The 15,070-nt window shown below is 43.8% G+C and overlaps 1 protein-coding gene and 1 long non-coding RNA gene across 4 annotated transcripts in view; both read left to right on the top strand.

The window, feature by feature from the left end:
- The first annotated feature begins 826 nt into the window (after nucleotides 1-826).
- Nucleotides 827-10,459, top strand: LOC123364687. 2 transcript variants are annotated; one of them, XR_006577221.1, is made up of 4 exons: nucleotides 827-910; nucleotides 1,571-1,648; nucleotides 7,192-7,277; nucleotides 7,787-10,459. It is a non-coding gene; the product is annotated as an uncharacterized LOC123364687 (long non-coding RNA). The 2 variants fall into 2 exon arrangements; XR_006577220.1 differs by lacking the exon at nucleotides 827-910 and adding an exon at nucleotides 1,020-1,155.
- A 573-nt stretch (nucleotides 10,460-11,032) lies between these two features.
- The window catches only part of CDK14 (cyclin dependent kinase 14), a 543,410-nt gene continuing 539,372 nt past the window's right edge, over nucleotides 11,033-15,070 (top strand). The window contains exon 1 of one of the 2 annotated variants that reach the window (XM_045003532.1): nucleotides 11,033-11,397. In XM_045003532.1, coding sequence (XP_044859467.1) covers nucleotides 11,316-11,397 — 82 coding nt within the window. In that variant the 5' untranslated portion in view covers nucleotides 11,033-11,315. The remainder of the gene's footprint in view (nucleotides 11,398-15,070) is intronic. The other variant, XM_045003530.1, reaches the window with a different exon arrangement.

Below are 15,070 nucleotides of genomic sequence, written 5' to 3'. Positions count from 1 at the left end.
TGTCTGAGTATAGCTTTTAGGAAAGAAACAGGTCTGGAGGGGTTTACAGGTTTGGTATCTTAATATGGTGCTTAGTATGATTAGACTTAAGCATGCACCTTAGTCGTCCTCCTCTTTCCTCTCCCTCACCCCCATTCCAAGCATGTTTCTGCATGGTTCTACAATCTCTCTTCAAATAACTCCTAGCTCCCACCTGCATCAAAGATAACTTCTGGTTAATCACCATGAGCGGGATCTACATATGCAGTACTTGAAGAAAGAACAGTTACTTACTTTATAGTAACTGTGGTTCTTCAAGATGTCTGTACACATAGATCCCATGACCTGCCCTCCTTTCCCACAGCTCAGAAGTTTATAATATGGATTCTGGGCAGTGAAAGAACTAAGTGGTGGTTAGGGTCACTGCACTTTTTATGACCTTGGGGACCGGGGGTGGGGGAGCGTGGACATGAAGAGTGCATGTGTGACCCCTGCCAGATGCTACTAGTGAAAATGTGCTGAACTGTTTGGGTTTTGTAGTTTCAGTTTTTTTAGGAAAAAAAAATAAAATTTCAACAAAAATGTGAAAATTCATTTTTGTTGAAAAAAATTTCAGCCAGCCCTAGCTCAAGGTTAGAAAGCCTCCAACTGTTCCTCATGGTAAGCGGCTTCTTTTTTCACCACTTTATCATCTGTCTTATCCCAGTATATACCCACTCTTCTCCTCTGTTTGAGACCCTTCTTTTTACTCAGCTGTTGCCATAGTAGGGATGGGGCCATTTATGGGTACATGTGATAGAAATCAGCTTTCCATGAGCCTCCTCCATGTTCTTCTTAACAGTTGAGAAATCAAGCATGAAAAGTTCATAAAATGTGAGGTTGCTCTCTGGGACAGAATAGCACCTGTGAGCCAGAGAAACTAACAGAGCAGGTCAGTCCAATGTCATAAGGGATCTTGCTGAGTCTAATTGGAATGGGGTAACAGGTGGGCTTAGTTTCTCTAAGATCTTTGGGCTCTACATGCAATTAGAAAAGCCTCTTGTGAGCTCAGGGAGATGCAGTGTTAGCAGTGATTTTGTTTAGAACCATATTTCTCAGAAGCACTTTTCTGAAAAACATTTTACTTAGGGAAGCATTCCGCTGAGCTTTTTTCCTTAGTAGAGGAACTTATTGATGGTATACCATTTCTGATGAGTCTTAAATATATATTCTGGTTTTGGCTGATTGGGAGTGCAGGGGGATTTGCACAAAATAAACACTTTAGCACATAAGTCTTACCCTTGGGACTGCCTAAATCACCCTCTTACTATGCTCCAACTATATTAAGTTGGCCACACAGCACATTCTAACTGTTACCATATACATAAATTAAAAAACATAAAGCATTAAGAGAACCTAGAATAGAAAATGCTACACGGCTTCAATGGAGCTTTGCTAAGCTATTCATATGTGATTGTTTTCTTCCCAATTTTAACACAGGCTTAAATTTTGGAATTTACAGTCTTTTGAGTGCTTGATTTGTCAGCGTTAACATTCCATGAAAGCTAATTTTGTTTTCATTTACTTTCCCTGTTTTGGGGGGTCTTCTTAGAATGGAAAAATAAAAAATAAAAGGAAATCTGGGAGCTATTCAGCTTGAGGACCATACAGATTCTTCTGCCTTTGCCAGGTAAGCTTGTAAGTTCCTTGAACTGGAAGTATCTGGCTTGTGCCTATACGAAAGCACTTTAGCTAGATCAATTTATCTAAGCACTTTACCCTTGGCCTATGTTAAAGTGCTTAATGCTGGGCCTCCCGTGATGGGAATAATAAAATGCTGATCTAGCTGAAGCATTTTAGTCTTTGTACATTTACACTAAATAAACATTTAAGTTCAATAAACCTATTTCTTAGCTAATTACCTCTACTAAATATAAATAAAAGTTTAGTATTTTTAAGTTATATTTTTAGTCTTAGTCATGTAATAATCACTTGAAATTTAATTAATAAAACCTTTGGAACAAAGGTAAATTATTAGAAAATATTAGGAATATACCATTTAAATACATGTTTTAAGTTTTAAATAAAGTAAACTGAACCAACTGTATTTTTAGGCCATTTTCACGGCTGATGGAAGCAGACATATCTCCCTAGTAATCAGTGGCTGCTATGTGCATCTTCAGGACCACGATGAATGTGATCCAGTATTTAATTGAACTAAGCCTTTTTGGTAATTTAATTTGGTAAGAGTGTTTGGACTCTGTGAGGCTGGTCCTGAGAGATGCTGAGTGTGCTCCCCTTGAAGTTAATGGGAATTAGGTCCTGATTCTAGATGCCCTTGTCTGACAATCAGTACATCATATAGTCAGATTATACAGGGAATTTCAGAGTGAAGTTATAATGTTTTGTTCATAGGTTTTGAATGAATGAAGTAACATTTCATAATATCATCAATATATATATGTATGGGTTTAAATATAATGGGGAATCTCAACAATCAGGAACATAAGATACATAATTCTACTTTTCCCTTGCAGATTTGAGTTAAAACTGATGGGATATGGTACTTGATGTCATTAATTCTAATGTGAGTGCAATCTGCCCGGAATAGTTTCATGCGATTTTGTATGAATGACACTCTACAAAGATAACTTGCATTGTGACCTGTATTTTGATAGCACCACTTTGGGCTAAATTTTCACAGCATTGTGCTGAAGTGACTTTTCACAAGTCCTTTAATTAACAGGTGTGCCTAGATTCAGTCACAGGTTTAGAACAAATAGACTTTGGTTTTTCTTCTGAGTTTTACAAAGGGCCCCTTCTTTAATCATGTATGGAATTTATTATTTTAATAAATGTGGTGAATTTGGTTAGTGCCTATTTTCATACATGTTCAGGTGATGTCTATATTGTGCAGGTTCTTCCTGCCCAACTTCTCTAAGATACAGCTTTTGCTCTCTGTCCACACAGCTAAAACGGAAGTCCCAGGCCCTCTTCATCTCACATCTTGACAGCTGCAACTTCCTCCACTCTGGCCTTGTCAAAAATGCCCTTTATAACTTTCAAAACACTGCTGTAAAAATCACTTTCCTGGCCTGTCATGATGACCCTTTCACCCTCCTCTTTGCCTCCCTCCACTAGCTCCCCACTCTCCATCTCCTCAAACACAAAACTACTCTTCAATTTTAAGGTCTTTCACAGTTTAGCTCTGTCTATCATCTCTGATACTCCGCTGAGCCATCAGCCTCTGCTTATGGTCTGCCAAAAGTGATGTCATCCTTTACTACCTATCTGTTCAATCTTCCTTAAAAGGCCTCTCCACTTTCTGCCCTGATGTTAATGTTGCCTGGAAGGAGCTCCTCATAAAAATACACATAACCACTATATTATCCACCTTAAAACTCACCTCTGCTATGATGCCTGCAAAACACTCAACAGGTAGGTAGCTGGTTTGCTGTGCCTGCTGCTTATGACTCGTCTCACTGCTCATGTGTGCTACCTTGTCTGTTTTATCTACCTATTGTGTCTCAGCACATACTTCTAATGTAAGCTCTATGGGACAGGGACCATCCCTTTGTTATCTGTGTGTATCCCGGTTAGCACAGTGAGGCCTGGATCGCTAAGTGGAGCCTTTAGGTGCAACCACAATGCAAATAATAAATAACCTTAGTGAATCCTGTTACAGGGGGATTGTTCAGCACTGGTTTGTGCCAGATACGTTACAAACAAGTACAGAGCCTCATTCGATCTTCAATGCCTCATTTGTGATTTTGTGCTGCTTAATTTTGTGCAGTGCTTTGTTACCACAGTGATAGGAGCTATAAAAATCTTAAGACATCTTAACCAAGCCTTCCCCTGAGCAGAGATTGGCATGTGGGCTGAATGATTTTAAAATAGTTTAAGTACTGATTTTGTGATGGGGATGAATATGAACTGCAGTACTTGAGCAGACCACAAAACGTCCGTCCTAAAGAATGAAGTCCAGACTTTCAGGTGTGAAAGGTGAGTAGTGTACTTGTCCACTCTGCCCTATAAGCTGTGGTTCTTATGACTTTAGCACCTGCGCATTGTGTATTACTCATCTTGTGTGTGAAATTCACCCCTCTGTAGGGGGCTGCTAGCATAAGACTTATGCACCCCTGGCATCACACTTAAGCCCTGTCAGGTTAGCTTCATGCTACGGGCCCAGTCCTGCAAGGTTCTAAGCACCCCCACTGGGAACTGAGCTGCTCACAGGATCCAGCGTTACATGCTGGTCTTCTAACATCCTTTTGAAAATACTTATGGTGCCTGTGGTTTAATAAGATTTATTAAACAAAAACTCAAGAGCCCTTATGCTATATAATCAGGTTATTCTCCAAATCACCCTTGCTTTTTTGAGACACCAGTGAATAGCTGTCATTTTAGCTATATTGCTAAATAATAGCTGTATTGTCACATCCAGAATCAGTTGGGCTTTGTGTGTGAGCACAGGCATGTGCATAACCACTTAGAATATACAAACTGAGTACACTTCTGATGGCCAAGTAGTCAACTGTAGATGAATAGCAATGATCATACAGTAAACACCCATCATTCAATCTTTTTGATAAGCTGATATGATTCACACATGCTTTTTGAATGCATTCAAATGGATCATCTCCCGTCTGCTTCCAATTTTATTGATCATCTTCATTATCAGAGTATTTGAGCATTTCAATGACCTTAGCACATTATACCACAACGGTTGAGGTAATTTCACTAGAAATACCATTTTCTCTTTTACTAGCCCTTTATCAGGACAGCACATGAAAATTAGATGGCTAAAGGATTTTTCTCTTATTTCACAGGAACATTCAGCTTTAATGTGATGTTGCTAGGTAGCTAAGTAACCTTAAATTGGAAAGTATCTCAGCACACAAATTCCTGCAATCCTAATATACTTATATTTGCTCAGCAGTGCCATTGAGATTACATAACTTGCACTGTAACATGTGATGTTAACGCTTTGGGGTTACAGTTAAAGTGCTTCTGCTAACTCAGTAGTTTGAAGTGGGTAGATTTATGACAGTCATTCATTTTCCTTTACTGGCTACAGTTTTGTTTCTTGTCATGCTGTTTCTCCAGGCTGGGCTCTCTTTCCCTTTGTCTCAGCCAAAATGAAAGAAGCTCAGGTGCCTAGGTATGAAAGGGACAGCTGCATAGTCCAGGAAAACAACCTAACAGGGAATACAAGTTATAACAGAGATAATACGGCTATTTAAGTTCCAATGCTCAAGTATATGCTAAACACAAAGTAAGATATAAGGGACTCATATACATTAGTTTGCAAAAGGACTGACCACTAGAGGGTACTGCAGAGAGACAAAAGTTCACAGATTGCTCAGACTGAGAGGTCACTGCTAAAATAGGGTGACCAGATGAGAGGAAGAAAATATCGGGACACATTGGGGGGGGAGGGTCCCCTGGCAGAACCAAGAAACAAAACAAAGCTGAATGCTGCTGGCGGAGCGAAATATCGGGACAAACACTGAAATATCGGGACGGTCTAGACACCCTACTGCTAAAGTGCGGTTTCTGCTAGCCTGGAAAATCAAACTCTCTTCTCAATGTTGTAGCCTTGTCTCATCCATGTGGGAACATAACACATTACCTTCTAAGCCACAGAACAGGATCTAAATTAAGTTGTAATAAGGCTTGAGAGGATCTGAACTTAACTTCCTAGTTTGCTTCCTTGTTTGTGCTCCAATTATCAGCAGGGATGCACAAACAAGATTCAGCCTCCTGGGTTAATAAATATCACTACTTCAGAGCCGGGGCCAAAAAAGGCTAAGATAGATGCCTCACCTCTGCTTTAAGAGCGCTTTTCCAGGACCAGATGCACTCTCCTTCCACAACTGCCAAAGTTTAATTTTTGTGTCTAATGCATTTTGCTAGCAGAGCTTTAAGGTCATATCCCTGAGGCTACAGCTCAGTTTGTGCTATCAGAGCCCGGCCTTCTCTTCACAAAATGAGCAGTCAGCTTGGATTAAGTCCTACTAGAGGACATAGGGAAAGTGAGACTCTTAATAGGGGCTAGTAGCGCTTTCACATCAATCCTAATCCTGGGAGGGTCAGTCAAGACTGGCAGCATTGCCAAATACCAGCTCCTGGCATCCAGCCCCGCTCTCCCAGCCGTGCCGTCTTTCCAAGGTGAGCCAACTGGCCTAAAGGAGAATTTCCTCAGCAAGGGAGAAAGGAGATTTGTGACATTACTCTGGACTGTCAGGTGGAGGCCCAAAAGCCCTATGCCTTCTGCATCCATAAGCCTGTCCTGCTGGAGAGCTATTTCCTTCTTTCTCTCTCTCTCTCTCTGTCTCTGTGTCTCCCCCTCCCCCCAGACAGCCCTCCTGCTAATCTTGAATAATCAGCCAGGTCTGAGTGTGCCTGTGTAACCACACACCTCTGAGTGTGGTGATCTGTTCCATCTAGTAGCATCGAGACCATATATATATTACTGAGTGCTCTACAGCCTTAACTAACAGCCATATGGCTTTCAGATCATGCAGTAGCGGCCCATGCATTTAGCTCCAAAGGTTCCCAGGTTCAATCCCATCCACCAAGGTTGGGGTTTATCAGGCTTTACACTTACTCCTACAGCACAATGATCCAAAGCACTGACAAACATTGGATCAACTAGTTCTTTTTGCTTGTTTATGCACAGTTCAAGTTTTGAAATTCAGCCTCTTGCTCCAGTGTAAATTCAAATAACCTAAGTCCACCTCCTTTCAGAGATCCCAAAGCAAAACCACTGGGGAAGGGGAGGGGAGAGATGGTACAGGCAGCACTGAGACTCCAGGGCACATAAAACTGTCCCCATGTACTTGGATGTCTGGCAAGTGGTGTTCTCCCCACATCATCATCAGTCATTCTCTGCACCCCAGATTGGAGATAGGTGTTCATCATCTCCCTCTTTCCCTACTAGTAAGGAATAGTGTCTGCACTGTCTTGCAGATGTGAGATATGGGATACTGACCCCACCAGGCCTAGTACTGGTCTGGAGATGGTTTGTATCAATCCCACAATCACCATCGAATAGGTCATACTAAAATAAACCAACTGAAGACCCCAGTTATTTCCCCTCATAAATAACTGATTTCTTACTTCAGCGCACAGCAGGCCGGCTGGCATTTCCCAGGCTCCAGCCCTGCAGTACAAACCCCGGGATGGGTTGGCCAAAGGACTGATTTCTCACCACGCTGTTTAACCCTTCAGTTTGCAGAATGATTCGGAGTCACGCAACTGCAGCGGCTGAGTTCAGGTGAATTCTTCCCTCAGAGCTGGCCAAGAAGCTGCTTGGGGTAAGGACTTTTTCTATTTGCTTTTCCCTCCTGTTCTGTCTTCAGGAGGTTGACTCTGGGCGGTGTAGACGCTTTTGGCTACAGGGCGCAAAGGCAAATGCTGGGATTTACTGTAAGTGTAACAATGCTGATGCTCTTTAGCATTGAGTGCACATCGGTAACTTCTCCGGGGCTGTCATTTACAGCCTGTAAATCCCTATGTTTAACTATGCAAAGCTGAGCAGAGAGCCCCGGCGCTACAAGAAAATAAACTGTCACCATTGTAATAGCTGCAGCTCTGCGGTTTGTTAATTTCACACTTCCGCTTTATGGGTTTCCCAAGCTGGGCCATAGAACTGGGGGTGGGGGAGTATTGACATCATCAAAGTCAAGAAGGTGCTTGTGGGTTTCAGAGCTCAATGAGTTTTCTTCAGCGCTGGTGCTTTCGGAAACAGCAAGGGGGGTGGGGAGGAGAGCGGGGAGACACACAGACAAAGGCACTAAACACTTCCACTTTTCTTTCCTTCCAGCAAAAACCACCGAGGGAGTGAGGAAGACTAAACATCACATCACCGTGCGTGCTTTGCAGATTACTGCACAGCTTCCAGCCGCTCTTTCAGCGGTGGCTGTGGAACGCTGCCGGTGGATTCTTCACACAGTGTCTGAGCCTAAGAGCACCGACCTGTCTGCTTTCATTGGCACCATGCTGCCGGCCCTAGCAGTCAGCCAGGACTCCCACTGCTTTCAAACAATGGGGGGTTACCTGACTAGGGACCGCAGGATGCAAAGCCCGGAGCAGTCGATGCAAGATAAACAGAACTATAAGCTAACATCGCGCGGTCTTTTTTCTTCTGTTCCTGGAACTTTGCCGTTTTCTGTCCCGTTCCCTTCCCTAACGCAGTTCAGTGCTTTTTAAGAGCAATTAGTCTCTTGCGTCAATTGTTTTGTCCCAAACTAAGTCTTTAAGCACAAGACAATAGATCACAGCGATCCCTCAAGTTTCAGGTAAACAAAGCACTACAATCACTCTCTCTCGTGGGCTTTCTGTTCAGCCAGCTGACTCGGGCTTATTAATATTTCTGATCATATGCCTCCGAAAACAACACAGCCTCTCTCTCCTGCCCCTAACGAGCCTGACAGACATTTGGACAACTTTGGCACAAGGTCTTTTATTAGTAACAAGAGTAAAATACACTGGAAATGTCAATTTATAAATGGGCACACTTTTAAGTCCTGCTGCAGACACTGTTCAAAAGGAGAGGCTAATGCCTCCGAATTTCTTTTTAAAAAGTCAGTTAAAATAAAAACGTGGCCAAGATGAAAACTAGAATGATTCCCAGATAGACTGTAACTTGACTGTGTCACATGTGACATAGACACCTACAGGCTACGCTACTGCAATGTGCTCTACCTGGGTTTAGTTGTGCAGGGCCATTGGAAGATAGAGAGCTAGTGTAAAATGCAATTGCTGAGGGCCAATTAGCATGTTTATATCCTGCCTCTGTGCTCTTTCCTCTTCACTGCCGCTCATCCATCTCTGGGTGAAACTGAATGGCTACTTGCAATACACAAAACCATACATTGCATTACATTAGCACCTAAAGACCTCAATCAGGGATCAGAGTCCAAATTGTGCTAGGAGCTGAGTGCATCAGAGGTGTCAAACTCATATGGAAAGGGTCAAATTCTACTTTTGGTTATGGTCCATGGATAACTATACACTTCCGTACTTCCCTCCATTCAGAGCAAGAATGCCCATTGATATCAATGGGAAGTTTGAATAGAGATCAAGGGTAAAATCTGGCCTTTATCTAGTAACTAAACAAGTTACTATTATTTATTAAGCACTTTACTGTCACATTCAGTATCACTCAGTGGACACTATGGCCACCTTGGCCTACTCCTATTTGCACCCTTTCTCCCTCTTCCTACCCCATGCTCATATCTCTGTTTCTGTCCCTTTTCCTTGTCTTTGTATCTCTCTTCCTCTCTTATCTTTGCATTTTCCTCTCTGCAACATTTCCCAGTTTCCATTCCCATTCCATCTGCTAATATGATCAGCAATTAAATCACTAACATCGAAGTGCTATTTTAGTTAGCATTCCAATTAAATTAACGGGAACAACAGAATCCATGCCTTTGAGAGCTATTGTTTCAGGCTGTCTGCAGACTCAAGCTTGACTAATGAGAGAAATTGATTGGCATTACTGGTATACTTATGGTGCTGTAGTTATACCTGTACAACTTCCCATGTGACGAGTCTGTTTTGGAATAACAGTGGGGATTTTTTTGTTCAGTTTATGTTGCTTCCATAAGGCCCAGTCTTGTCTGGCCAAAAGAGATCATCATGTTAGCTCAACTGAGTTATCTTAACGTGATCAAGAAACTCTCAACACTCACTGAGGTTTAGACTAACACATCTGAAGCTGTGTTATCGGGCTGTGTTTTAAAATCTTGGGGCGAAGGGGGAGCCATGTTTGGACTTGAAGACTCAGTGTGCCTTGTCCATACTATCCTTTTAAACCATTAGTAAATCGGAGTTAGGTAACATTACCCCTTTAAACCTACTCTAGAAACAAGATGCTCTTCTCCATCTTTGACTCCTACACCAATTGCATTTCTCCAGAATGCCTAAGTTAACTGTCCCAGGAGTGCAGCTGGTAGGAGTTGGATACAAGGCATACTGGGTGGTGAGATCTCTAGAATTTACTCCATCTAAGCCTCAGCCACCTCTCTTGTGTAAACATTGCAAACCACTGCTGTTTGATGTGAACTCTTGACTGCTTGGCATTCACCCTCCCCTGGCTTAAGTCTGCTTTGTGTATGTGCTCTAGATCACAGTGCAGTAGGGTGGTGTGGTGTATAGTAATCCTAATGAGTAATCGGTATTTGTTGCCCATTCAATCCCTACAGAATGCATTCATGCGACAGTGACGGGCACCCCCACAATAATAATTAGTAGCTGGAGATCTACAAAATGTTTTGCCTTGGGTTTAATGTACAAATCAGTGATGCTCTTAATCTTTGACACCATGAGCTGTGGTAAAAGTGGGATCTCCCTTATGGTCTGCCCTGTTAAAAGTCACTGGAAGAAAGATCAACACAAACAGCTGGCAGACCAGAGGGCCCCTTCTATCCTCTTTTGTCTGCAGCCTTTGGGGTGAGATGAGCCACAGTCCTATGTAAGGTCTCTTAAATCCACTAACCACTCTCCTCAGCACCAGCTCCTTGGTGCAACCACCTTCCTGGACCCACCAACCCCTACCCCTTGCACCCATCAGCCTGGTCACACCAACCCTCCCCCCATAGCCATCAGATGCCTGGCCCCACCAATCTCCCCCCTGCACCCATGAGCCTGGCCCCACCAACCTCTCCCCCCCCTGCACCCATCAGCCTGGCCCCACCAACCCCCCAACCAGACTAGACCACCAGCCCCCACCCCCCTTGCATCCAGCAGCCTGGATCGACTAACCCCACCCCCTTGGTTGCATCCAACAGCCTGGACCCCTCAACCCCACCCCTAGCCCTCCCACCCCAGCCTGGTCCCACCAACCCCCCGCACCCAGCAGCCTGGACCCACCACCGCCTCCCCGCACCCAGCCCCCATGTGCAGCCCCGCCCTTGCCGGCCAGCACTCGCCCCCGAACGCCACCGGGCCCAGCCACCGCGCTCTCCCGGCCAATCAGCGAGGCGAGCGGGGGCGGGGCGGAGCGGGGGCGGGCGGCCCAGCGGAGGCTGCTGGAGTTGCCGCTCGGCTCGGAGCTGGCGGGGACGCGGCCGCTGCTGCTGCGCTAAGCGGGGCGGGTTCGAGCAGCCGGCGGCCCCCGGGCAGGGCTGCCCCCTTCCCCCGCGCGCCTCGGGGCACCCGCAGCCGCTCCGAGCTGCCCTCCCGGCTGCGCCCCGCCAGCGCTGGCTCCGGAGCCCCGACGGGCGGCGATGAGCCTGCGCTGGGCACCGCGGCGCGCTCCCTCCCCGGCGGTGTGAGCGGTCCCGCGGCGGGGAAGGGGGTCCCGCGGCGGGGGGCGCCGGGCGATCGGGCTCCTCCCGCCGAGCTGTGCCATGCTGGACGCGCAGTCCGCCGAGAAAAGCAGCAGGATGAAAAAGTTGCGGAGAACTTTGTCGGAGAGTTTCAGCCGAATAGGTGAGTCGGGTCCCCAGCCCCGGCGCCTCTGGGGGCATCCTGGCGTCCACGCGTGCTGCCCACGCCCACGGTGCACCCGTCCCCTCGGCTGGAGACATGGGGTGCGATCACATCCCCGGGAGTTTAGCCTACATGGGGGCTACTGGACTTGGCCCTTCGTCCCTAAAGAGTCACAGCTGTGAACTCCAGCCCCTCCTTTTGTAATGAAACTCACCAGAGGGACGTATAGAGGGACAAGGTGGTTGAGCTAATGTCTTTTATAGGATCAACTTCTGTTGGTGGAAGAGACCAGCTTTGGAGCTACACAGAGTGCTTCTGGTTGGTCCAATAAAAGATATTACGCACTTTGTTTTTCTAACATCCTAGGACCAACAGGGCACCAACAACGCTGCCTACAAGGAGAGAGATGTCTGACTAATAAGTGAGCAGATCTGGAAGGGGCTTGTGGGGTCAATCCAGGCCATTGGCATCACTTGTCTGTTTCCCTACAGTATATGAGGATGTCTTGTAACACACGTGACAAAAGGAAGTGGCATGGAACTGGTAGAATTACTTTCTGACACCTAGAGGATCAGATTTAGTTATGAGTGTTAGCTTTCTTGTACCTCCTTGCCTCAGCCTACCTCATGCCATCTTTTCTCAGGCCTATATCTCCTAATTTCTCTCTCCCTCTGCTTTAATTTTATCTCTGTAAATATATTATTTAGCTCTGCAAAGTCATTTGGGATGCAGTTTGTCTGACAGACACTAAACTGAAATTGTGCTGTATAAGTAAAGATTCTTTCTGCCTGTCTACCTACTTATCTAGTACCATTGTGCTTTACAAAACTGCAGAATTATAGCAGTGTTCCTATAGATAATGTGTGTTCCTATAGTGCAGGGGTCGGCAACCTTTCAGAAGTGATGTGCCGAATCTTCATTTATTCACTCTAATTTAAGGTTTCGCGTGACAGTAATACATTTTAACATTTTTAGAAGATCTCTTTCTATAAGTCTATAATATATAATTAAATTATTGGTGTATGTAAAATAAATAAGGCTTTTAAAACGTTTAAGAAGCTTCATTTAAAATTACATTAAAATGCAGAGCCCCCCGGACCAGTGGCCAGGACCTGGGCAGTGTGAGTGCCACTGAAAATCAGCTCGCGTGCCACCTTCGGCACCCGTGCCATAGGTTGCCTACCCCTGCTATAGTGTGTTCCTACAGATAACGTTTGAAAACTAACAAAGATTTCTCAGTAGCTTCTGACACTCAGATGCTACAGCATGAACCTGCAATTGAATTGACTGAAAATAAATAAAATTAAAATTGACTAGTCTGCTTTCAATGCCACACTGAGAGATCTAGACCAAAAAAAAAGCACATCTAGTAGAAAAGTAAATTACTTTTAATGTTGTTTACCTCTGCAACAGGTAAAATGTTTATTAAAAAATACAACACCAGACAACATCCCCTTAAGGCTGAGGCATGAGGTCGGAAAGCAGATGATGATAGCTGAGCAGTGATGGTTAGGAGGCTAGACAAAAGAAGTGTGTCCGGCATCTCTTGCTGCTAAATCCTGTCATTCTCTTGCTGATGTAAAGCGTGTTGAGATAGCATGTTATACTTTCTGTTGCTGACCTTATCATCTCCTGATATTACTATCCAATTTTCTTTTTGCCATCAGGTAGTTTTGCCTTAAAAATTATTTACTGATCTTTTCTTGGAACTCGTTGCCATTGTTCTCCGCACTTTTCATTCAATATTTTTCACGTGCCAGTAATACATTTTTCATTCAAATTGACATTTTATATCTTTGGCACAATGCATAAAAACAACACAAGCACGTTGGGACAAAATTAGGAAGGCCAAGACACAAAACGTGACTAAACTAGCTTGGGGCATAAATGCCAAAAACATTTTACAAATATGTTAGAGGCAAGAAGACCACCAAGGACAGGGTAGGTCCATTAATCAATAAGGAGGGAAAGACAGTAACAGAAAATGCAGCAATGACCAAGGGTTGAATGCCTTTTTTGTTTTCACCAAAAAGGTTAGCAGTGATTGGATAACTGACATAGTGAACATCAGTGTTAATGGAGTAGGATCTGAGGCTATAATAGGGAAAGAACAAATTAAGAGTTACTTAAGCAAGTTGGATGTCTTTAAGTAAGTAGGACCTGATAACATACATCCTAGAATTCTTAAGGAACTGGCTGAAGAGATCTCTAAGTCGTTAGCAATTATCTTTGAGAGCTCATGGAGGACAGGAGAGATCCCATAGGACTGGGGAAGGGTACTATATCTACCTTTTTATAAAAAGGGGAATAAGGACAACCCCGGGGAATTGTAGACCTGTCAGCTTAATTTTGGTACCCAGAAAGACAGTGGAGTAAATAATCAGTTTGTAAAAACCTAGAAGAAGATAACTAACAGTCAACATGAATTTGTCAAGAACAAATCTTGTCAAACCAACCTAATAGCTTTCTTTGACAGGATAACAAGGCCTGTGCATGAGGGGAAGCAGTAGATATGAGAGATCTCGACTTTAGTAAGGTTTTTGATACTGTCTCATATGATCTTCTCATAAATAAAGCAGGGAAATATAGACTAGTCGAACCGACTATAAAGCGGGTACATAACTGGCTGGAAAACTGTACTCCGAGAGCCGTTATTAATAGTTCACAGTCAAGCTGGAAGGGCATATCCAGGGGGGTCCTGTAGAGCAGTGGCTCTCAACCTTTCCAGACTACAGTACCCCTTTCTGGAGTCTGATGTGTCTTGTGTACCCCCAAGTTTCACCTCACTTAAAAACTACTTGCTTACAAAACCAGACATAAAAATACAAATGTGTCACAGCACCCTGTTACTGAAAAATTGCTTACTTTCTCATTTATACCATATAATTATAAAATAAACCAATTGGAATATAAATATTGTACTTACATTTCAGTGTGTGTGTGTGTGTGTATGTATGTATGTATATGTGTGTGTGTGTATGTATATATATAGCAGCATCAATAAGTCATTGTCTATATGAAATTTTCGTTTGTACTGACTTCGCTAGCACTTTTTATGTAGCCTGTTGTAAAACTAGACAAAAAACTAGATGAGTTGATGTACCCCCTGGAAGACCTCTGATTATCCCCAGGGGTACATGTGCCCCTGTTTGAGAACCATTGCTGTAGGGATCTTCTGGATCTGGTTCTATTCAATATCTTCATGAATGATTTGTATAATGGCATAGAAAGTACACCTCTACCCCAATATAACGCTGTCCTCGGGAGCCAAAAATCTTACCACGTCATAGGTGAAACCGCATTATATCAAACTTGCTTTGATCCACCAGAGTGCGCAGCCTCCCCCCCCACCCCCGAGCACTGCTTTACCGCGTTGTATCCGAATTTGAGTTCTATTGGGTCGTGTTATATCAGGGTAGAGGTGTACACGTAACAAAGTTTGCAGATGATACCAAATTGGGAGGGGTTGCAAGCGCTTTGGAGGACAGAATTAGAATACAAAATGATCTTGACAAAATGGAGAAATAGTCTGAAATAAATGGGATGAAATTCAATAAGGACAAATGCAAAATACTAATCGATTGCATAGATACAAAATGGGAAATGACTGCCTAGGAAGGAGTACTGCAGAAAAAGATCTGGGGATTAAAATGGATCACAAACTAAATACAAG

The sequence above is a fragment of the Mauremys mutica genome, chromosome 2 (assembly GCF_020497125.1).
Source record: "Mauremys mutica isolate MM-2020 ecotype Southern chromosome 2, ASM2049712v1, whole genome shotgun sequence".
In the NCBI taxonomy this organism is placed as follows: domain Eukaryota; kingdom Metazoa; phylum Chordata; order Testudines; family Geoemydidae; genus Mauremys; species Mauremys mutica.
This window is presented reverse-complemented; position numbering and strand designations above follow the sequence as displayed.